The sequence below is a fragment of the Lactuca virosa genome, chromosome 4 (genome assembly GCF_052849685.1).
Source record: "Lactuca virosa cultivar CGN04683 chromosome 4, Lactuca_virosa_CGN04683_v6, whole genome shotgun sequence".
Taxonomy (NCBI): domain Eukaryota; kingdom Viridiplantae; phylum Streptophyta; class Magnoliopsida; order Asterales; family Asteraceae; genus Lactuca; species Lactuca virosa.
The window spans coordinates 26,326,099-26,351,226 of record NC_136429.1 but is presented as its reverse complement, the minus strand read 5'-3'; the positions used below and the strand labels follow the sequence as shown (position 1 = coordinate 26,351,226).

General features: G+C 38.1%; 1 protein-coding gene across 2 annotated transcripts; it reads left to right on the top strand.

Moving 5' to 3' along the window:
• The first annotated feature begins 18,649 nt into the window (after positions 1-18,649).
• Positions 18,650-24,849, top strand: LOC145103766 (P-loop containing nucleoside triphosphate hydrolases superfamily protein). 2 transcript variants are annotated; one of them, XM_079041026.1, is made up of 23 exons: positions 18,650-19,010; positions 19,547-19,659; positions 19,755-19,881; positions 19,963-20,061; positions 20,143-20,211; positions 20,289-20,423; positions 20,506-20,574; positions 20,671-20,726; positions 20,803-20,962; positions 21,047-21,211; positions 21,294-21,603; positions 21,689-21,789; positions 21,907-22,107; positions 22,685-22,864; positions 22,953-23,096; positions 23,180-23,254; positions 23,323-23,499; positions 23,574-23,659; positions 23,750-23,804; positions 23,980-24,105; positions 24,196-24,309; positions 24,396-24,515; positions 24,591-24,849. In XM_079041026.1, the coding sequence occupies exons 1-23, from the start codon at positions 18,894-18,896 to the stop codon at positions 24,654-24,656; spliced, it is 2,865 nt and encodes a 954-aa protein (XP_078897152.1). In that variant the 5' UTR covers positions 18,650-18,893; the 3' UTR covers positions 24,657-24,849. The 2 variants fall into 2 exon arrangements, with proteins under 2 accessions (XP_078897152.1, XP_078897151.1); XM_079041025.1 differs by having other exon boundaries at positions 24,393-24,515.
• Positions 24,850-25,128: the final 279 nt, after the last annotated feature.

The window sequence follows — 25,128 nt, the reverse complement described above, 5'->3', positions numbered from 1 at the left end:
GAAAGGTAAAAAGTCCACACCTTTCTCATTATGTTGGTTAGATCTCATGTTTATGGAGTTTAGGGCCTTTTCCTTCTAATTTTGGGGCTTTGAGTGTATTGAGTTCATCTAGAGATTTGGACTTCAGATTTGGACCTTGTGAGGTCCTTAGAGGCCAAAGGTCCCTGGTTTATTCAACCATAATAGAGCTTTTGAGTGAGAAACCCTTAATGGATTATGTTTTTGGAATTTCAAGCCCTAAGTGTCATGCATGGATGTAAAGCTTGTGGCTTTACGTGATAATCAAGCCTAGGGAGGCCAGATCTAGAGTTTGGGGTTGCTTTATGCCTTAAAAATGTGTGAATGAGAAACTGACTTAAGGGTCTCGACGAGTCAAAGAGCTGACTCGACGAGTCGTCTAGGGTTTTCCCCGATGAGTCTGGATATTGGTAACTCGGTGAGTCGACGAGACGACTCGACAAGTTAAGTTGGGTTTTCGCGATGTTCTGAGGAATAATGGGGACTCGGTGAGTCATATAGATGCACTCGGCGAGTCAGGTCAACATGGACAGTTGACTCGAGTTTGACTTCTTTTGACTTTAGGGTTTGGTCAAACATGAGGAATGGAGACCATGGAGGGGTAAAATGGTCTTTTACTCACTCCAAGAGTTAGAGAGAGAGAATAACCTTTGGTTTATTTAGAGTCGTGAATATAGTATTAATTAGAGATATTTATCGTATGTGTTAGGCGGAGGCTAGACCGGTGATTCGAGTTCGAGGTTGTCCGAGTTCTTACAAGGTGAGTCTTCTCACTATACTTACCATGAGTGGTATCTTTGTGTGACTGAGGTGTCTTATGTGCTTATATTGAGAATTGTGATATCCCGCATTATGTCTATGTGATTTATGTTGTGTATTATTCTGAGCTTGCTGAGTTAGGACCTGAGGGTCCACCCGAGTTGTGAGACCGGAGGGTCCCACTGAGACACATTGACCGGAGGGTCTTATCTGAGTATAGCCATGAGAGGCTAACGAGATATGTGTGGTATTTTGGGGAACTCACTAAGCTTCGTGCTTGCCGTGTTATGTGATATGTGTTTCAGGTTCTTCTTAGGATCGCGGGAAGGCGCCGCCTTGATTGTACACACCAGAGAAAGAGTTATGTTTTGAGGATCCTAGATTATTAATCAAACAATTATGGAGTTGCGTTTTGTAAATTAAATAAATGGGATTTTTGAGAAATGTGTTATGAGAATTATGTGATTTAAAATGAAAATTTTGTTTGAAAATTTACGGTGTTACAAGTTGGTATCAAAGCCTTGGTTTGAGGGATTCGGATGCACTTTCGGGTATGTATGGACTCAAACTGAGGATTTGAGAAAAATTTTCAAAAGAAATGATTTTTCTAAAACGAGCAAGAGTTTCTAAGAGAATAACGAGAATGGAGTAGTATGTACAATCAGCCAGAGCCCGATCGGTGATTTCCCTATTTGTGTTATAAGTTATTATTGAGATATTAGTGATGCATGCTAGAAGATAGGCTAGGTATTTCATATTTTAGGGCTAGAGTTGGCTGATTTGTGATGCCTTAGCCTAGGGATTGTTGCTATCTGTGATGTGCGTGAGGAGTAAGAGTATCTAGCATGAATCTTTTAGAGAGAACTTTGAGTAGAGGGGTAATCTAGGAGAGATACCTAGAAGAGCATTTGAGGAGTCTTCTGAGGGAGTAGTAAGATACCTGCGAGAGGTATGGTTGCTTAAGTTCAGTGATACCTTTTGAGTGTGAGTAGAGCAAGTGGAGTTATAGCCTTGAGTGGTTTTACGTGTTGGTGGAGATTATTCGATGCCCGAATGCTGCTTGCTTTGTGCTTTGTGGAGCTCTTGATGATGGGAGTCAGCTACCGAGTGAATATGACGATATTCAGGAGGTAGATGGCTGGCATCATGAGGGGTTCTTCAGCAGCTGATGGCAGCAAAGTGTGAGAACCTAGGAAGAGCCTGGGGAGTGACTTTAGTCAGAAGAGTACGCTGATAGAGGAGAGTATTCACTGGATAGAGACCAGGTATATCAGTATTAGTGATCAAGGAGGTTGAGCAGCTACTTAGAAAATCTGGGACGATCCGTGTGGAAAGTATGGGTAGATGTGGCAGGTAGTATGGGCCCGTACTACTGAAAGCAGAGGACCCGTACTCGAAATAGGGAGAATTCCAGAGGTTCTAAGTAGCAGATTGAGATGTGATAACATGGTTGAGTACCATGATTCGTAACAGATTGAAAGGTGATAACATGGTTCGAGTACCATGATTCGTAGCAGATTGAGAGGTGATAACATGGTTCGAGAACCATGATTCGTGGCGGTTAGTGCTTCAGAGTTTACCAGTTATCCCGTTGTGATTGATTAGACTAAGAACATATATGATAGAGTGTGGGGCCAGAGGGCCATGTCGAACGAGTTTCAATGGAGCATACTGTGAGAGGGAAATCGAGTTAGTTTCCGAGAGATTTTATTGGTGAGATGCCAGTTGGAGTCGCAAGACTCAGGGATGAGTAGAGATGATGCTTATTGGAGGATCACGGTCTGAGTCAGCAATCGACCAATAGATGAGGCGTCACCTTCTGTGACAAGAGTTTCGCTGTCCCCGTTTCCTGGGAGAAGCAAAGGAGATAACGAGCTTCAGGTTTTAGAGTTGCAGGTAAACCCCGTGGGGTAGCATAGGGTTGCAACCTTATCACCAGAGTACTTGGGCAGTATGTGTGCTGCGAGGTATTTCTTATATAATAAGAGAGTCATTAGTGGGACTAAGATGGAAGAGAACAAGGAGGTGCCTTATTGAGGGAGGCATACTTTTAGCAGCAGTTCCAGGTGATTAAGAGGAGTATTTCGGGGTGGTAGCCCTCGTCGTCTACGTTGTGTATCGAATGTGAGAGTGAGGTCTCTTGCTTCTATGATGATTCCTGCGATGGGAGGCTGGTCATGCAATCAGAGACGAGGTGTGTGATAGTGCATTATTTCCAGATTGAGAATCAGGACTAACTCGAAACAGTTGGGGTATCCGGCGGTGTGTCGGTCTGAGGCTTCGAGATGACTAGAGGCAGTCACGTAGGGAGGATTATGAGATTTTTGTCTGAGTTACGGAATATTTGGAGCTGCTTGGGTTCCATCGGGAAAATCATTGAGTGATTACGTGGTACGTTCCAAGAGTTAAGTGTGATGTACCTGGTGAAACAGTCTGTGGAGTAGACTGTTAGTATGCCAATTGGTGATGGTTCGAACCCTGAGTGGGGGAGAACTGAGTATTTTATTAAGAGGATCAGAGATTTGTTCCGGTGCAATTAGAGAACTAATTATGGAGATCTGCGGTACATAAATATGAGATTTGGGTCGTTGGTGGATGAGACAAGGTGCAGTGGGAGATAATGCAACCACAGTAAGTAGCCGTTAGCTAGGAACTTTATTGTGGTTAGAAGCTCTTCAAGTTACAGTGGTTGAGATTCGAGGCGGTTGGCTCGTTGAGGTCCGGATTCGACTGTTGAGAATTTCTAGCTCAATGTATGGGTTATTATATGCACTCCAGGAAGGGCAACAGTTGTCTGACAATCAATTTCAGAGTCGATATGAGTATTCTCACATGAGTTTTGAGCTGTAGAGGATGGTGTTTCGGATTGTCGTCAACGTGTTCTTGACATTGACGATTCCTTCGTGTTTCAAGTTGTGAGTTGGAGTATTTCGAGGATTGCGAGTTGTGCGAGTGGAAGATCAGTGGTTGAGGTAAGAAATTATGAGATTCTGAGAGGGTATGTTGCGGTATCCGAGTATGATGCTGTGACTGGAAGATCCATGGAGGAGACAAGACATCTTGAGGTTCCGTGATGGTGTACCGGGGTATCTGAGTATGACGCCCTAAACTTTTGGGATTATTTGGGACTTGAGCTGTGAGGTGGCAAGTGGAGTACCGAGTGACTATTGTTCCAGTGGGAACCCTTCAGCTAATTGTCATCGGACGGAGCTATCCAAATGTGAATTGTAGCAGGAGAAAGTGTCTTGTTGCGGCAATGGTCGTCAGGAGTAGAAATGCGTAATCTGGGTGGGTGCGTGTACCTATTTACAGTTGGACCACGGAGCATGAGCTAGTGGACTCAGTATGGTGATGACTTGAGGATGAGAATGTGGGGGTGATAAGAGAGTGAACAGAACCGAGTGGGAGTAGCCAATTGGGATTATCAGGGGAAAACCATGGAGTGAGCCCATGGTGAGTCAAGGAGTGAGAGAGTGTTGTAAGACTACGAGGAGCCGTAGCATCCATGAGTCAGTGGGGGTGAGTATCGTGTGGCTACAGAGAGTCGTATCATACGTGAGTCAGAGAAAGGGTATCGTGTGACTGTGGGGAGCCGTAGCATACGTGATTCAGAGAAGAGGTATCTTGTGACTGCGGAGAGCCGTAACATACGTGAGTCAGGGAGAGAGTATCGAGTGACTGCGGAGAGCCGTAGCATTCGTGAAGCAATGAGAGAGTGCCATAGGACTACGGGGAGCCGTAGCACTTGTTAGTCAGTAAGAGCGAGTGTTGTATAACTAAGGGGAGTCGCAGCCCTACTAGTCAGAGTGAGACACAAAGAGGTTCGTAGGCTTGGGTAGCCTTACCAGAGAAGTCTGTGAGAAGCCTGGTGACCGAACCAAGGACGAGACTGGGGTCTCGGCAATGATCAAGAACCGTTGTGTTTTAAGTTAGAGAGGGGTTGTCGCGAATCGGACGGATCGAGGTGTAATGCACACGTATAATCGTGGAACATGAGTCATGAGTTGAGTGCTAGTTTGGGACGAGTGGTTCCAATTTTGTGTCGGACCTGACTCGGGTGGATGAGTTTGTCTCTATCTGTGTGGAGGACGAGCAGGTTGGGGATTTCGGGTGGATCTCATTCTAAGAGGGATGTGTTTCTGTTTGATGTTTTAGACTTGAGTAGTCTAGTTCATTGGTTTAGGAAGGACCGAGAGACGCATAGAACTAGTGAGTAGTAGACGACAGAGGTCGGGAGTGAGGATACCTCATATTGGGGTTGTAGTATTCACTTGGGGTAAAGCGAACTTCGTGACTTGTGAGTCACGACGGGCCGAGATAGTCATTGTGGGAAGGAAGCCGGTAAGTCGTTTTATTGGGTGTGCAGTGGGTAACCTTTGGAGGTTCAACTATTGGGTCGAGAGTTGACCTGGTGCTAAGTGTTGAAAGGGATATGTGAGAGGGAGCTGGGGCTTATGCTCATAGAGGTCCGAGGATACTTCTGAGCGGGCACGATCATTTTCTTGTATTGAGAACAGAGTATTGGGGTTCGTTTTGTTCAGATGGGTTCTGATAGTAGTGCAGTTGATGGGTCTCTGGTGAGATGTGACCCTTTCGTCCCTTTAGAGTACGATCTGGATCGATTGATATGTCAGGTATGAGTTTTCGGCAGTTGTTATGGTCAATGATCTGATTTCATCAGTCGTATCAAGATGATTAGAGATGGGGGTATGATTTTGGAGATTGGTCATTCGATGAGCAAATGACATGATGATATCGTGCATGTGCGGTCGTGCAGGGAGTCAAACTACTAGAGTCCCAGGTTCTGAAGAGTCAGAACTGGAACCACAACAGCGGGGGGATCCGTTCTGTGGCGGGATAGAGAGATTCTGTATGGGTTAGGTGTCTCGGGAAAGAGATTTTTGTATGACATGAGACGACAGTGGTGCCATTGGAGGATATTTAGACTGATGATAGCCTGGATTATTTTGAGAGGCCGATTGCGATCTTGCAACAGAAAGTGAAGGTTCTGAGGAACAAAGAGGTGCCCTGGTTCAGATCGTGACAACATCGGAAGGGATCCGAGTGGATGTGGGAGCCAGAGTCCGAGATGCGCGAGTAGTACCCAGAGTTATTTCCAGAGCATGACTTCGAGGGCGAAGTCTGATTCTAGTGGGGGAGAATTGTACCATCCGGACTCCCAGGCATATTATTTATATATTTACTTTTGAGGTTTCTTGAGTAACTCGGCGAGTTGGTGCCTCAACTCGTCGAGTAGAGTCGTGATTGGCCACGTAGGTTTTAATAACCGACTCGATGAGTCAGAGAGCCGACTCACCGAGTAGACGCTGTAAGATGAAAACCCTAATCTCCGGGGTTGGGGCATATTTAAGAGAACTTATGTTCTCATTTTCACCTCACCAGCTGCCCAACTCCCCTGTGTGAAACCCTAATCGACCTTTGAGCTAAGAGAGAGAAAGAGTGTGTGTGAGCTAATCCTTGAGTGTTTTGGTGCATCTTTTGAAGAGAAGGGAAGGATTTCGAGCAAGGAACGAGAAGGGGCTGTTAGATCCGTTGTTATTTCGTCCAGAGCTTCTATGAAAGGTAAAAAGTCCACACCTTTCTCATTATGTTGGTTAGATCTCATGGTTATGGAGTTTAGGGCTTTTTCCTTATAATTTTGGGGCTTTGAGTGTATTAAGTTCATCTAGAGATTTGGACTTCAAATCTGGACCTTGTGAGGTCCCTAGAGTCCAAAGGTCCCTGCTTTATTCAGCCATAATAGAGCTTTTGAGTGAGAAACCCTTAATGGATTATGTTTTTGGCATTTCAAGCCATAAGTGCCATGCATGGATGTAAATCTTGTGGCTTTACGTGATAATCGAGCCTAGGGAGGTCAGATCTAGAGTTTGGGGTTGCTTTCTGCCTTAAAAACGTCTGAATGAGAAACTGACTTAAGGGACTCGACGAGTCAAAGAGCTGACTCGGCGAGTCGTCTAGGGTTTTCCCCGATGAGTCTGGATATTGGTAACTCGGTGAGTCGACGAGACGACTCGACAAGTTAAGTTGGGTTTTCACGATGTTCTGAGGAACAATGGGGACTCGGCGAGTCATATAGATGCACTCGGCGAGTCAGGTCAACATGGACAGTTGACTCGAGTTTGACTTCTTTTGACTTTAGGGTTTGGTCAAACATGAGGAATGGAGACCATGGAGGGATAAAATGGTCTTTTACTCACTCCAAGAGTTAGAGAGAGAGAGAGAATAACCTTTGGTTTATTTAGAGTCGTGAATAGAGTATTAATTAGAGATATTTATCGTATGTGTTAGGCGGAGGCTAGACCGGTGATTCGAGTTCGAGGTTGTCCGAGTTCTTACAAGGTGAGTCTTCTCACTATACTTACCATGAGTGGTATCTTTGCGTGACTGAGGTGTCTTATGTGCTTATATTGAGAATTGTGATATCCTGCATTATGTCTATGTGATTTATGCTGTGTATTATTCTGAGCTTGCTGAGTTAGAACTGGAGGGTCCACCCGAGTTGTGAGACCGGAGGGTCCCACTGAGACACATTTACCGGAGGGTCTTATCTGAGTATATCCATGAGAGGCTAACGAGATAGGTGTGGTATTTTGGGCAACTCACTAAGCTTCGTGCTTGCCGTGTTATGTGATATGTGTTTCAGGTTCTTCTTAGGATCGCGGGAAGGTGCCGGCTTGATTATACACACCAGAGAAAGAGTTATGTTTTGAGGATCCTGGATTATTAATCAAACAATTATGGAGTTGCGTTTTGTAAATTAAATAAATGGGATTTTTGAGAAATGTGTTATGAGAATTATGTGATTTAAAATGAAATTTTTGTTTGAAAATTTACGGTGTTACACATGTCAGGGTGAAAGACCCTGAATGATGCAGTTGTCGGAGCCCGTGAGCGGGAGATTGATTTGGGGCACCTCGGGAAGAGAAAGACAGAGCAGGTTCAGACAGCAGTAGGCCAGGCAAAGAGGCCCAATACTCAGGATTCACGGTTGGGAGTCCAGGAGGGCCGAGGCTGTTGTGCCAAGTGTGGGAGTACCTATGTGGGAGGCTGTCGGAGACAGGGAGGGGATGTTTCAGTTGCAGACAGATGGGTCATTTCGGTAGGGATTTCCCTATAGAATCGGTTTCGATATGTTTTCGCTGCAACCAAGTGAGCCGTAAGAAGTCTGACTATTCGGAGTTGATGAGAGGAGTAGTGAGAGAACCTGCTCCAACCACTCTGAGGAGTACTGATGGTCACGAGGGCAGTGTGGAGGATCCTGGGGTAAGGAGCCGAGCATTGCAGTCACAGGCCGAGGGGATCCGAGTTCCACCAGTTGACGTCACATTCCTTCCTTCATGCTCTTATCAAATGTGTTTATGGTTTTGTGATTGTGTGTGAGACGCTATATGGGGCTTATATAAGTACCCATCTAGAAATTGAGTTTTCTTCATGATGGTCTTGAGAATCTTCTTATGCCATTTTGCATACTGTGGGTCATGTTTAGAAGAGAATTGAGTATCCCGCTTAGGAGACCAGCAGCCAACCCGATCATTAGTGGAATCAGCGAAAATTCAAGGAATCCACAAGGTGGGCATGTCGAGTTTGATTGCAGGATATGTGAAGGTTCTTCATGATTTCGAGGCAATGAGTAATGGGTGTGATCGTGGGTGTAAGATCGGTAGTTTTCAAGTTCACACCTTCGAAGCGTGGTTAGTTGCAGGTTCGCATAGGAAGTTGCTCTAAGTGCAAGTGAGTCGTGGAGTCGGTTGGGTAACCGTTTCGATATTTGAGATGTTGTTCTCCGTCATCCGACCAGTCGCCAAGGACTAGTAGTGGATTCATAGGAAGGTGCCTAAGGATCTTGTGATTCGTTGAAGTATTGGGAATGATCACCCAGTCTTGGAATGTGTAAGCGCTAGGCTTAGCTGGTCAAGGAAAGCTAGCTGTTGTAAAGCTCAGGTTTCCTACTGCTACCATCAGTAGGGATTGAGCAATGGTAACGTATCGCTTTGAAGTAATAGGAAAGTGTTGTTCGCATGGGTTATTTCAACCATTGGGATCGTCAGTACAAATCGAATGGTATCCATTGGTGACTTTGAGTACATCGATCCTTAGGCAGGTGATTTGTTGAATTGATGATCCATCCATTTCAGACAAGGGTTATAGTTCTTTTGTCATGAGCTGAAGTGGCTTAAGGACTTGGAGTTGTATCATGGAAAGTACTCTTCTGGTTTTGGAATGTGGGTGATCGCTAAGGCTGGCTAGTAATGGAATGCTAGTTCTTGTAAGCCTTGGTTGTTGAAAATTTGAATTGTAAGGTTGTGATATGGATTGGGAACCCATAAAATTCTCTGTGAATTGGACGGCAGCAGTCGAAACCAAGTGGGGGAGAATCGTTTGGACTAAAGGTTTCCCAAGAGTGGATATCCAGGTTTCATTGTGCATTAGTAGTGACTTATGGCATGCATGTGGATGGATTCAGGTTGAGGGTTGTGTTAGGGCCTCTCTGCTTGTTCTTGTACGATTAAGGCTATGAGGTTCGAAGCATAATCCGAACACCTGGTTAGGATTTAGTTGATATGGTTTTGGAACCGTGTTTGATTATGGCTGGTGGTAGATGGACAATATTACCATGTGTTATGTCCATGGCAGTTTGGAGGTGTTGTAAGACTGTGGGGTGGCTCGTAGCGTGCACTTGGTTCTTGAGCAGATGTAAGAGTAGGGTAAATATATGGTTGGGGGTTGTAGTTTCCTATAGGTGGGATTAGGCCATGGCAGGACCGGTTGTGAGTTTGTGGGAAGGCTACTATATTCGTGGGATTATGGAAGGTTGTGAGCCGTGTGAGGGCTGGTTGTGACATAAGACTACAACTTGGTATGTAGAATTCATTTATAGCAAGGTGAATATTATTGCATCGATGTAATGGTTGGTTATGGTATCCATTAGTTGGATCAGAAGGACTGTTGGAATCAGTATGGAAAGCAAGCTAGGACAACTCTTTCCAGATAGACCCTCGTTCAGGAGTCGCGTGGTGCGACTATGTGAGGCTATCAACCTCAATAACTAGTTAGAAATCTGGTATATCAGTTAATTGGTTGGTAAGCATGAGACCAGGGAGGTCTCAGCTGCATCAGAAATGTAATTATGGGTCAGCACGATGAGCCTGGGATGGTACTAGCGTTGAAGGCTCATGTTAGGAATCGTCTTGTTTTCAAGCGAAGGGTTTTCGGCAGCAATGAATGGTCAGGGAATCCTATTTCCCAGTAGATACAACAAGATAATCCAGGGTTGGAAGGGTTTATGCTCAATTGGATTACGAAGTGGATTCGATTTGACAGTGATTCTGAATGGTCTATCCACCAGGAAGTCAGACAAGGTTTTTGGGATTCAGATTCCGGTCAGAGTAGTGATAGATTTATCTCAGAGGTTAACGCTAGTGGGGTAAGGACCCGTTCACCATCAGGATATGAGAACCCTGCTAAGGCTGGGTTCGATTATAGCTTTGGACGAGTGTTGTGAGTACGGGTCAACTTTTCAGCTCGTATCGAGGTTGTAGGATTATCATCCAGGTTGTCTGGCATACCTGAAAGATAGTAAGGAGTGATTTCGAGGACAAAATCCAATTTAAGTGGGGGAGAGTTGTAACACCATGTTTCGGGTAGTTTCATAATTTAGGGTCGTGACCCGAGGATCAAGTATCATAAGGCTTCGGGCCTTGGGAAAGAGAGGTTTAGACCCATTTGGTGATGGATATTGTAGGTTGTGGGTACCGAGTGTTCGGTTTGTGTTTTGGAGCCTAAGGGCGTATCGGTAAAGTGATGGTGCAGACCTTTTATGAATTTTGGATTTAAGTTCGGAACGTTTTAAGGCAAAAGGGAGTTGATAGGATTGTAGAGCTCTTCATTACCTTTCCGTGGATATAAGGAACATCGAAATCGGACTCAAAACAAAGAAGTTATGGCCTTCATAAGTTTGGAGGTTTTAAGGGTAAGTCTAGTACGCTGGGTGTACTAGGTTGGGTGATCACGGGTGCAGCATGGAGTACGCTGAGCGTAGCAGGAGTACGCAGGGCGTACTCCAATTAGGTGCAAACCCTAATTTAGGGTCTTGGACCCTATTTAAAGACCTTAACTTATGTTCAAACCCTATTATCTTCAGCCTCCATCAACCTTAACCCTAAATACGAAACCCTAGCTTGTTCTTGAGTGTTCTTGAGCTTTGGTGGTTAACTTTTGGTGTTTTTGCTCACTTTAAAGAAGAAGGAGCTCGGTGTTCAAGCATTGGTTGGGGTGGATCTCTTAGATCTAGAGTCTTCATTCATTTTGCTAGTATTTGAACGTATACAGTTTCTATCTTGGTAATTCTTCATGTTAGATCTAGTCTGTGGCTTGTTTTGGGCATATTATGGTCCCTTGAGTCATCCTTGTGAGTATAGGCTACTCCAAGAGCTTAGAATGTTGTATCTTAGCATTTCTGAAGTTGTTAGTGCATAAAAATGTCATCTTGATGAGTTTGGATGAACTATGTGAGAGTTGATGTTCATATTATGGATATAGATGGATAAAAACAAATGTTGGGTCCCATTAAGACATGCAAAGGAGTAAAGTTCCAACTTTATGTGTTAAGACATTATTTAGGATCAGATTTGAGAAGTGGACTTAGTGGCTTAACCATTTAAGCACTTAATGGCGAGATTGGGATAATGTGGAGTACGCTAGGCGTACCCAGCTCGTACGCTGTGCATACTGGCCAAAGGAGGGGTACACTGGGCGTAGATTGAGTACGCCGGGCATACTCAATCGTTTGACTTTGTTGACTTTTATGGTTTGGGCCATATTTGGACTATAAGGGTTTTGGGCTTTGTTGGGCCACTAGCCTTTCTGACTCTGGGCTATTGTGAAGCTTTGGGCCTCCTTAGATTTGGGACCATATTGGACTTTGGGTGTCCTTTAGGAACTGGGCCACTATTAGGCTTTTAGTGCCATTGAGTTTGGGCCTTGGTCTTTGGGTTAGTCGAGGGGAAGGGTAAAATAGTCTTTTATCCTAGGATTCAGGATTAGTGAATTACGTCCCGATTATGGTTATGACCTGATCATTGATCATGATTTTATTTGATTGGTTAGCGCGGGGATACTCTGGTCCAGTAGCTCGAGCATTGGTTGGATTGTTAGCAGACCGAGGTGAGTTTCCTTCACTGTATCTGTGGGTCGAAGGCACCAATGCCGACCCACTAGATTATGCTTGTAGGATGATGATTGTCTTCGTGACAATTATCTGTTATGCCTGTATATGCTTGATGCCTCTGTGACTCTTATTGTTATGATTATATGTGTTAGCTGTATGGGGCGAAATAGACTCGTTACCGGTTGAAAGATACCGAAGGGCGTGAAATAGACCCAACACCGGTTGAAAGATACCGGATGTGGTGAAATAGACACAATACCGGTTGAAAGATACCGAAGGGGGTGAAATAGACCCGATACCGGTTGAAAGATACCGAAGGGGGTGAAATAGACCAAATTATGCTTTGACGGTTATGTATGTATGGTATGATGCATTCTGGGGGAGCTCACTAAGTTTTTTGCTTACAATTTTCATTTTATGTTTCATGTACTTCTAGCTCGAAAGGGAAGGGACCGGCTTGATCGCACTGCATCCGCCCATATTTTCCGCATTATGTGATTTTGAGATTTTGTACTCTGATATTATTCACTATGATACACTTTTGGTTGTTTTGATATGATTATTGGATGTGTGAAATGAATTAAAAGTAAAATTTTTGTCTGAAATTTTTGGGGTGTTACATCCAGACTTGCCACCTCATTCAACTCTCTCACTGAACTTTTCATTGTGGATGTTTTAATCAACCAAACACGATTTCCTAGTAAGAATGGAATGATATATTCCATTTTAGCCTTCCTTTAGTTATACCAAACGATACCTAGGAGTTAGTTTTGGAACGATATAAGATAATTAAAATAAAAGATTATGAATGTCGCTTCTTTCATAGATATCTTGAATCTAGCAATAAAAATCATCTTTAAGTATATTTCTTGTTTTACTTTCGTTGTGTGTCATCTTTACTCATTTAAGTGAAGGGTTTTGTATAAGGAAATGTGATTTATAAAGTCACTAATTGGCCATCTTCGAGTTGATTTTGTTTTTTCAAAATGAAGTTTTGAAATGCATTTTATTGTCGTTTCTAGACTTGTTCATTTGGCATGGTCAACCACTTGTGTAATATGTATTTTTTTTACCCTGTAATCATACATGCTCATGTAGCAACATGGTCGACTATTCGTGCAGCACGGTTGATTCTTCTTGTAGCATGGCAGACAAACTCTTTCAAGAATGTTTTATTTTTCCAATTACTTAGGTATGTTGTATTTTACAAACATTCGTGTTGTAACCAAATTCTTTTTATATAAGGTTGCATGTAGAGTTTCATTTTCATATGAATTTGGATTTTTTTGGTCAAAATTTGCTAAATAAAAGTATATATATATATATATATATATATATATATATATATATATATATATATATATATATATATATATATATATATATATATATATAATTTTGGAAATTGACAAATTTTATTTAAATTTTTGAAAATTTCATTAAAAAATTGGTAAACAGATGGGGTTAAAATGAACGTATAGTGACAAAGAAAAGATGTTTAAAACAAATCAAAAGACATTTTAAAGGTTCAAATACATAGACAAACATAAATATTAGGACGAATTCACTAGGGTTGTTCACTATTTGGATAAAACCGAATTGTCCAATTAAACAATTTAGATTAGACTATTTAGTTCGGATATTCAGATTTTTGGATTGGTTATCAACAAAACCGAATTATTATTTTAGATTGGTTTTGGTTTATAAATAAAGAACCGAATAGTAAAAAAAACTGAATAACAATTTATTATTTATTTATTTTTAATATATATCTATAATTCTTTATAAATTTAGTTATTTAATTTTCAAATAGATTTAAAAAGTTTCACCTAATAAAAAACTTTAATATGCAGTTTCTATCAAAAGTTTTTTATCTATAAAATATTAAACTATAATATATTTTTGTAATAGTTGTTTATAAAATTCAAACCACAACTAAATAATTTGTTTTTGTTTCTTTTATAAAGTTGGCTAATATTCTAATTATATGTGGTTTTAAAATGTTTCGATTTTTGAAAACCGAACTAAAAAAACCGATCCAACCGAATTGAAATTTGGTCGGATCGAATCGGATTTTAATTTAGTTTGGACTATTCGGATCCATGTTTTGAAAACCGAAATCAATTTGGATTCACTTGATTGGATTGGATCAAACTGATCCATCCAAATGAACACCCTTAAAATTCATCTACAAACATCTTTTAAAGTATATGCTCATATAGCGAATTCACATGATTAGACTGTTTTGTTACCCTCTTAATTAAAAGGTAACCTCTTACCCATCAACATTAAGGCCTCTGATAGCCTCTTAATGGTTCCATTAAGAGACAATATCTTTCCTTCCCCTAAAACGATGCATTGTCGATTCAAAATTTTAAAATATGCCAAAATCTATTTTTATAAATTTCATTTTATATAAAATTTAGATTAAACTTGTTATTATATTACTAAAGGTATATTTTTTAACAAGCTTTAGAGAATTTAAACTTTTAACTTTTGAAATAAAAATTATAGAAAAAACCTTTATTCGAGCTTAAATATTTTATTCTAGGGTGTGTTTGTGATTAGTTTTCAAAACAACTTATTAATTTATTGGCTTTTTGAAAAACCAATAAGTAAAAAAAAAATATTTTTCAAACTTAATAGTTATTTTGAAAACAACTTTTTAATTTATTCAAAAATCAGTTTTTAAGAAATAACTCATTCTTTATTTTTTTAAACAACTTATGACTTTTTGAAATTGAAATGTTTGTATCATCTTTAATGAACTCACTCATTTTTTCTTCCCTCATATATTTCCATGCCATTTTTAATCATTTTGCGATTATAATATTTTATGTGGACTTAAAAGCTAATGCAATTTTTTTTACAACTCATTTTGCCACCCCACAAGTCAAAATAAACACTTTTTGAGTTCAAAAAAAAAAAAGTCCCAAACACCTCCTTAAACAAAATATCCGCAATGCAAAAACCATTTTAGTAACTTTCGAAAACTTTTAACTTTTATTTTTACGTTGTTATTTATAACATTCCAAAAAAATATTATTATTTTTTTTGAACACTTCTATACAAATAATAATACAACTTTCGGTATTCAATTTTCAAATACTAGCTGTCACTTTCAAACATATCTTAACATCAACTAAAACTTAGTCATGTATATGACAACTCCTTAATATACATGTAAAGTTTCATATGAATTCATTTAAAAATATAGGTGTGGAAAATAGTTGACATACATGTACAAAAAGCATATATGGATGATGTGATTTATAAATGGCTTACCATTTGTATGTAATTTTCTAACATCAAGAAACAATTTAATAACTATTTTTGGTTATCATTAGAAGTCTAGACTACAGTTTATTCGATTACAAGATAATAATAAAACTTTAGGCAATAGTAGAAAGATACTTGTTTAGTGTTTGTGGTATTGAATAAAACTAAATGGGAATCATGCACGCCCGTTGGCGCTGACTCAATTTTTTTTTTGTTCTTTCTTCGATAAATAATTAAGTACCTGAAATACATAAATAAATTATTGTCCGGAAATAATTATATAAGATTGCAGTGTTGAAACTTAAAAACACTCACTCGCATTGCATTTTTCTTCTTGCTGCAAGACATCCCACCAACCTCGTATCTATAACAAAAAAAAAGTTAAAAATCATTTCTAATATATAATTATAGGAATGCACAATGCTATTTTTGGTATTTGATGATAAGAAAATCAAGATCACCGTGTCATTATCGTGAGTTCCAGTATATACAACTTGATTTTGCTCATGATTGTGAGGCAGATGAGGGTTTGCTGAATCACTTCCGAAACCTATTTGTAAAAAAAATATATTAATGAATATTTTATAAATATAAATTATGGAAATAAGTGAATAAGTAAAAATAGAACTTTTGATCCTAAAAACAATGAAAAGAAAAGATAAAACTTCTAGGGCAGATTAGTAATCAGGTTTATGTTGGATTAAATGCAAGAAATAACAATATGCTTTTTACTTGAAACATATTACTTCAATGTCGGGCACTTTCTCTTCTGGTCCAGGGGCAACCCAACCTGAAAATGAACTGCCAAATCCCATTGAATCCGTCACTAAAAATTAGAATGATAAGATTATAATTAATGTCAAAAAATACATATTTCAATAGTGGTATAGACCTTAACTTGCTTGTGGTTATGGAGTTGAATATCCACCACCTGTTTAAGGTAAAAAATGATTATAGGCAGGCTCTTCCCAACTTAATATTTGTAACACATATAAGAAATAAATACTGCCCCATGTTGGAAGTAAAACTCTTCCATTTAAAATTTTCATTCATAATCCAAATTCAAAATAATTAAAATAAAGTAGTCGGGTTTAATTTGCTTACACGAAAACAGGTGAATATGAGATTGGATCTTGTTGATGTTGTCATCTGCCAAAGACGTTTACTTGAAAGCATTTTAACAGTAAAAAAAATTGAATTTTAAATCAATGAAAGACAATAAACATCCAATGGAAATCATTAAGAATTTCATATACCTCAACTGTTCAACATTTCTCCATGTAAAGACTCGTGTCTCCTCCGGTATCTCTAAAACATTTCAAATTTCTTATAATTAATAAGAAATACAACAAACCTTACATTCTTATTGATGAGAGGGTTTTTTTTTTCATCAGAACCCCCATCAAACAATCAAAAATATTAGATAAGGAAAATGGTGAAATTATAGGGGACAAAAAATGCTTTATAAAACCAAACTTAGTAATTAGTGTGACTGACCAGATCTTTAATTGGCACCTATGTTCCTGCAAGACCCGATTAGTCCATGCCAGCTTTCATGCACAATCTTCCCTATCTGAATGAAACTTACCTTGTATAAACCCCTCACCTTCATACTCCCCAACAATATCAACACCAACGTGCATAAAGTATTTCTTGCAAGGAACAATGTTCTACGCCTTTCTCATCTTCCAGACTGTGTACAGACATATAAGATTGTAAATTGACTTTATAGACTAATAATAGGCATACAAAAATTTATTATTATTTTTTTAAGATTCGTTGCGCAACAAAAGGTTTGTAAAATTGGGGATTTCGACATACCTGAAGAGAGACAAAATTGGAGGGAGGTAGGAGATTTGTATTTGGCGCGCGAAGAAGGAGACGGATCTGATTGGGTTGATTTTATGCAGAGATCGGATGTTGGAGAAGAGAGATTGTTTTGAATTTGTGATTGGAGATAGAGAGTAACATTCTGTGCAGGCCGGTGTTGAAGAAGCAACTCATTTTGTTTGCATGCAGAAAACATCAGTTTTGATTTCCCCTAAAACCATGTCAATGACATGTAATTAGGGTTCGACGAAGCAGGTTGCAATCGACGTTCGAAATCAATAGCAACAAACAATACCCCAGCTTCATCAAGAATGAGACGATACTGATTTAGGATTTTGTGTATCTTTTTCTTTTCAAGCTCTCGCCAAGCCTTAACCACATGTTCTTTTAGTTTGCTGCTACCATAGAACTTGTCATCCACTGTGAACATATAACAGAAATATACGTTATGAACATTAGAAACAATCCGAATTGTGAAATCGTAACATAAACATAGCCTAATTCGCAAACTTCAAATTAAAATTAACTGACAAATTCATATCGCAGCAGCAACAGCAGTACGAGAAGTGATTTGACTTACCAGGTATGATTAAAGGAGCAGACTGACAAAGACGAACAAAGGAACACCAGAAATATCAAAATCGGAAATCATAACAGTGATTTTCAATGAGACGAGGCTCAGAAAAAGGGAATGAAAGACGGTATGGCTACAAACACCGGTTGCATATTCCAATCGGATATGCCTTCCGAGTTGCCTCACCAAAACACGACCTTCAAATTCACCCATGGTTGCCGGTGCAAATTGTTTTCACAAACAAATTTCATCATCGCCTCCATCTTTGTAAAGAACAATCAAAATCGGAACCCATCAAAGCAATTATCTACCGTTGGTCTAAGCGGAGGTGAAGCAGCAGAGCCAAGAAGAAAGGAGAGCAGGGTAGGCGGTGGAGAAGATAAACCTAACTCAATTTTGAAGGCGGTCTGAATAAAAAAATATAGCCTTTTAAAACAAATTCGTCCGTGGCCAAAGTAGGAAAGGAAAGAAAAAATGTGGCGGAAATGAGAAACGCGAAACTTTCCTGTTACTCACCATTTTAACAATTAATAGTATATATAATATTATCAGCATTAAAGTTGTACATATATCAGAACTGTTATCTCTTGCTATATAAAAAAAACCAACTTACAAAATTCGTTCTTATACTATAGTGAAATTTAGGGATATGGTTAATAACTTTGATTTATTATTTTTTTCATTTCTAAGATAAAATTTATTATATTTTATGTTGATATGATGTCTAACTTAATAGTCCACCCATCAAGTTTATGAAACTAACAAATTTACTCCATATTTTTTATATATACTTCAAAAAACCCAAAAAGTTAAAATCCATCTCCAAGAGACTCAAATTTTATAGTTTATTATTGACATTATTTCATTTTTATTTCAATAAGTCATTTGGGCTTTAATCAATAACTTATATTATGTGACTATTCTTATATTAAAGTTGTGTCATATGTATCACTTTGGAAAACATTTATCTTGAAGCCATGAAAATTATTATGGCCCAAAAAATTAGAACTCAAAATAGTTTACAGAGATCAGCGAGCCGAAGGCAGTTGGAGTAGAGAGAAACATGGTTTATGCGTATACACAAAACCTTTACTAAAAAACAATCCTCCCTCTTCATCAGATTCCCTCCGGCTTTCTCTCTCTCTCATCTTCAGTTCTAGTTTCCGGCAACAACAAGAAATTCAGATTGGTGGATTCTAACCCACTACAGAATTTCCTGTTCTTGCTGCTTATCAAGTTATCATCATGGATGATGATGTAGTGCACCGAGTCTTACAAGAAGGTGGCCGGGATTACTACCAAGAAACCCCCTCTACTTCCTCATCGTCTCCGTCTATTCTTCAATCTCTTCCCCTTCATGCGGTAGGCCGATTTCATCTTGTTTTTGTGTTTTCATCGTGCATGCCAAGTGCTTGATGAAATAACCTAACCAATTTCTTATCTTTTTATGTTTGGATCCCTACCAACAAGATCATTGCTCAATCACTTCGATTAAAAGAAGTCTTCAGTTCGATTGTATAGTTAGTTTGTCTGTTTTGCGAATTAATCTCTCCATGTCTCAGATATAACGAGAAACTTCCAGATTTCAACTTAAAGGGGCTTAATTCCCGATTTCCTAATTGTCATTAATGAGACCTTTCGTATTTTTGAGAAAAGTTTGATACTGGCATTGCATTTTGCTATACTTGTAACATATCAATCCATATGGTTTCCACATTTGAAACAATCTAGGTTGATCTTAATATAAACTGTTACTTACTTTTCTCTCTGCAAACAAGTTTCAGACAGAAAAGTCAAACTGAGTTCGCATCAATGTTATACCTACTTTCCAAAAATGCAAAAACTGATAAACTTAATAACTTTTCTAATAACTATTTTGGTGTTTGGACCTTCTGCAGTCTTTTGATCGTGGGTATTACTTGTTGGTGAAATCAATTCAAGAACTTAGATCTAAAAAAGAGGGAATTGTAGCTGTTGGCATTGGTGGTCCTAGTGGATCCGGTAAATCAAGGTAATTTTCATATTCCAAATTCATGTTTTGTTTATAAATTTTCTCACAATGTATTTGGAATGATCATAAAGATGCACATTGAATAATGTCTACAGCTTGGCAGAAAAAGTGGCATCCGTTATTGGTTGCAGTGTCATATCAATGGAAAACTATCGCACTGGAGCTGATGAAGGGAATGATTTGAGTTCAATAGATTTTGATCTTCTAGTTCAGAATCTTCAGGTAAAAAAATTTCTTTCTAAAACCAATGTTGAAAATATACTTATTACCTAATGATTACTGAAACTCTTTGAATCGACATAGGATTTGTTGAAGGGTAAAGATATATTAACACCAGTGTTCGATTTCCAACAAAAAAGACGCATTGGAACTACAGAAATCAAGAGTACCTCTTTCGGGGTGGTGCGTAAAGACGTAATTGCCCTTTTACATGTAGACTAGGTTCCTATCTGGTTGCTCTTATATGTTCTACATTCTTTTCAGGTAATAGTTGATGGAACTTATGCTCTTCATGCAAGACTACGCTCGCTGTTAGACATTCGTGTGGCAGTGGTAATTACCATTTTACCCCTAACCTACTTATATTCAAACTAAATATCCGTTATATCTAATGACTAATATCGATACAGGTTGGCGGAGTGCATTTTAGTCTTCTTTCAAAAGTGAAATATGATATTGGAGAGTCTTGCTCATTGGACAATCTAATTGATAGCATTTTCCCTTTGTTTAGGAAGCATATTGAGCCAGATCTTCACCATGCACAGGTAGGACATTTAAGGTTCCAACCTCAAATCATATATTTTTTGTTTCCTGATAATCTTTTGGTTATAAATTATAATGCTGCAGATCAGAATCAACAATAGTTTTGGTCAATCATTTAGAGATTCAATTTACAAGCTCAAATGTAAAAGCGAGGTCTGTTTTCTTTACCCTTCCTAACTTGACTTATCATAATTTTATTTCAATTGTCATTCTTTTAACAAGTCAAAGCTGTTGAAATCTGAATATCAGTCAGAAAGTGGTCAACCAGCCTACTCTTTTCCAAAAAAGGAAGCACAGATTGATAAGTGAGTGATCAAATTGTTGTCTCTTATGGTAGTTATTTTTTTTCAAAATCTAAATATGATTAAAATTCCTTTTCAGTTTCATTGAGATGTATTTAAGGCCTCCATCAGCAAGTGAAGAAGCACGTGTTAATGATTGGATTAAAGTGAGACAAAGTGGTATCAGATATTATCTTTCATTGGGTGACCGAAGAATCGTTGACAAAAATTTCATTATTCGCCCAAAAGCCGAGTTTGAGGTGCATAAACAATAAACATAAACAAGATTCTTCCTTTAATTCAACCTTAAATAACATTAATTTCAACTTTCCTTTTCCTAACAGGTGGGAAGAATGACCCTAGGTGGGTTATTGGCTTTGGGTTACAATGTTGTTGTCAGTTATAAACGCGCGTCAAAATCAATCATTTATGACAATCTTTCAATCTCCCTGGAGACAATCGATACTCTTTCTGAAACGTATTTAGTCCTTAGAGGCAGAGATAGAAAGGTATGTTCTTACTTTACTTCTCATGCTTTTGTTAACATAATTATAAAAAGAACCGATTTAAATTTTTTTTTTTGGGGTGTAGATGGTTGAAGCAGAGGCATTAAGGCTAGGGATTACAGGACCATGGATCACAAGATCATATCTTGAAATGATTCTTGACACTAAAGGTGTTCCACGCCTTAATACACCTCCTCTTTTACCTACAATAATATCACCTTCATCTACACATAAAGAGCCACCATTAATTGCACCAAAGCCACTGCGTATTCGTCCAGAATTAGTGAACAGGGATGATGACATGTCACAACCATGGACTCGATCCCCCACCAAGTCCAAAGTGGAGCCAGTTTTAGCCCCATGGCAATTCATCTCATCAGATGGATCTTCAATTGGTATGTAATTTTAACCAAAAATAAAAAAAGAAGAATTAAATTTAATGATATATGTCTAGGTGTTCTTCTGATCAAGCATCTACAGATCCTTCTTCTTTCAGGGATACACATACACTGCAGCTTGCTCCAATGCCTGATTCTTTTGATCTTGATAGGGGACTGTTACTTGCTGTACAAGCAATACAAGTGAGTGTGTTACAAGTTACAGGATTTGGGGATGAACTGATGGAGATGAAATCATTTTTACTCAAAAGTAAAAATTAGGGTTTAGTGATTGTTTGTATGTGTGTGTGTTTTTTTTAGGCTTTGTTGGAGCACAAGGGCATGCCAGTCATTGTTGGAATTGGTGGGCCAAGTGGGTCCGGGAAAACTAGTCTGGCCCGCAAAATGGCAAATATTGTTGGTTGTGAAGTTATTTCTCTTGAAAATTATTATAAATCTGAGCAATCAAAAGACTTCAAATATGATGACTTCCGCTCACTGGATCTACCTTTACTCACAAAGGTATACTACAAATTCTATCATTTTATTTTCAGTAAATTACATTTTTGGTCCCTGAGTATAGCTCACTTTTTCAATTTTGGCCCCAAAAAGTTTTCTCTCTCAATTTTGGTCTTCATTTGAGGCGTTTGTAACGTTTTTGGGTCCTTGTTCCAAGTAAAATGACTATTTTTGGGACCAAAATTGCAAAAATCAGTTATACTCGACCGAAATATAGTCATTTTATTTGGAACTAGGACCAAAAGTGTTACAACTTACAACTTACAGGAACCTTGAATAAGGACCAAAATCGTAAGAACTTTTTTAGGACCAAATTTGCAAAAATCAGCTATACCCAGGGACCAAAAGACGTTACAGTAACCTTGAATAAGGACCAAAATTACAAGAGAACTTTTTTGGACCAAAATTGCAAAAGTCAGCTATACTTAGGGACCAAAAACGTTACAAGAACCTCAAATAAGGACCAAAATTGCAAAATTCAGTTATACTCAAGGACCAAAAATGTAATTTACATTTTTTTTTGGTCATATTTCTATTTGCATCATCTGGGACAAAAGGTGTTGATTCTTTTTTGGTGCAGAATATTGGTGATATGAGAAGAGGTAGGAAAGCAAAAGTACCCGTATTTGATTTAGAAAGTGGGGCCCGCAGTGGGTTTAAAGAACTTGAAGTTTCTGAAGATTGTGGAGTTGTCATAATTGAAGGTGTTTACGCTTTACACCCTGATATCAGAAAGTCACTCGACCTCTGGGTTGCTGTTGTAAGATTATCTATCCTTCATTTTTTTTGGTAATTTGATATAAAAATATTATTATGTTTTTTAATATTTAAAAAAAAAAAAAATACAGGTTGGAGGTGTACATTCACATCTCATTTCTCGAGTTCAAAGAGACAAAAGTAAAGCAGGATGCTTTATGTCCCAAAATGAAATCATGACAACCGTCTTTCCTATGTTCCAGCTTCACATTGAACCCCACCTTGTTCATGCACATGTTAGTACTTCACTTTCATTCCACACTAATATACAAATTTTTTTTTAATAAAATTCTGACATTTATAAACTTTTATTTTGCAGTTGAAAATCCGTAATGATTTTGACCCTGTGCTATCCCCCGAAAGCTCATTATTTGTATTAAAAAGCAACAAACAAGTAAGCTCAAGCTCAAGCTAGTTACATATTATGAAAATATAAAATATTTTCAATATTGAATGTGACAGGTGGCATATCAAGATATTTTAAAGTTGCTTGATCCTAAAAAGATTTGCAGCTCTGCTCAAAATTTTATTGATATATATTTAAGGCTCTCTGGGATTCCAAGTAATGGACAATTAACAGAGACTGATTGTATGCGGGTGAGAATATGTGAAGGGAGATTCGCACTACTCATAAGGGAGGTCTGTGGTCAAAATTTGTATTTAATTATTTTTCTTTTCATTAAAAAATTATATATGTTGTTTTTAATAATCAGCCTATAAGAGAAGGGGATTTCATAATTCAACCAAAGGTCGACTTTGACATCAGTATCAGTACAGTTTCCGGTCTTCTCAATCTTGGGTACTTAACATAATTTTATATTTTTATATTTATATGAAGCAATTATTATCTTTTATGTAAATATATTTTATCTATTAAAATGGTTTTCAGGTATCAAGCTGTAGCTTACATTGAAGCATCTGCATATATCTACCAAGATGGAAAGGTAAAGTATTTTTATGTGTAAAATTACAGAATTGGTCCCTGTGGTTTTGTAAAATTCCCAGGTTCATCTGAATTTTGATTTTCTTGCACTTACAGTTCACGTGGTTTCATTTGTTAAATCTAACACTTCAGCTTTTAGTTTTTTTTTTTTTAATATGACCATTTTGCCCTTGTAGCTTTTGATGGAGGTTGATCATTTGCAAGATGTCCCGGGGCCATATATACAGATTAAAGGGGCAAATAAGGAAGTTGTTGTAGCTGCTGGTTCGGCTCTTGAGCTTGATGGTTCTTACACCACAAAGGTTTTTCCTATTTTTTTTTTTTTTTTTAAATTTAAAATATTTATTTATTTTTTTAAAATTTTGATTTACTTATTTTTTCTTCATTTTTAGAGTTACCTTGAAATAGTACTGGAAAAATTACCAGCTTCAGAGAGAAATTCAAGTGGGATCAATGTTCAACAAGCTGCACGGTTGCAAGAACTTGTAGAAAACATTCAATCTCAGGTTTAATTTTTAAATTGTTTTTATTAAAAATATAAATATATCAAATTTGTTAAATATTTTTATTTATTTTGATACATCAAAAGCAGGGTAGCAGTTCATCATCTGAGTCATCACCAAGTAGGGAGGTTATTTCTCCCATGGAAGGTGTGATTGAAGATATGCAGTCAAGAATCAAGAGACTCGAACGGTGGCAGGCAATTAATACAGTAAGTTAAGGGCATTTTGGTCATTTAAATTTTTATCATTTTATATTAATTTCACTCGTTTCTGATTGTGTGTAGGTGCTATGGACATTTTTGATGTCTGCTTTTGTTGGATATTCACTATATCAAAGGAAGCATCAGTAAAATTTAATTACAAGTTTTCAGGTGAAAAGTTTAGAAATAATGAACATATTTGAAAAGCTAACACCAAGAACCGGAGACTAACTACATACATAGCAGTAATTTTTTTTTTTATTTTTTTTATTTCTGTTTATTGAAAGAAACTTTACAAAACAGTGAAATTATTAATTTAAGGGCAAAGTACAGTTTTCGTCAATGTGTTATGCTGAAAGTTACTGATTTCGCCTCTTTTGTCTTTTATACAACTTTTTGCAACACTTTTCGTCCCTCATGTGTCATTTAGATTTGGCCGTTCACCTTTGGTAAAATGACAAGTTTGTCCTCATTTGTACTTTTTTTATTGATTTATCAACGGTGGGTCCCACCCCGTACACTTTCACCTCCATGATTTTTCACGTGAATTTGGACAAAAGAAATGAAATGGAATCTATACAGTTTTGTAAGAGTTATCGATTTATCTAAGGAGTTAAAAAAA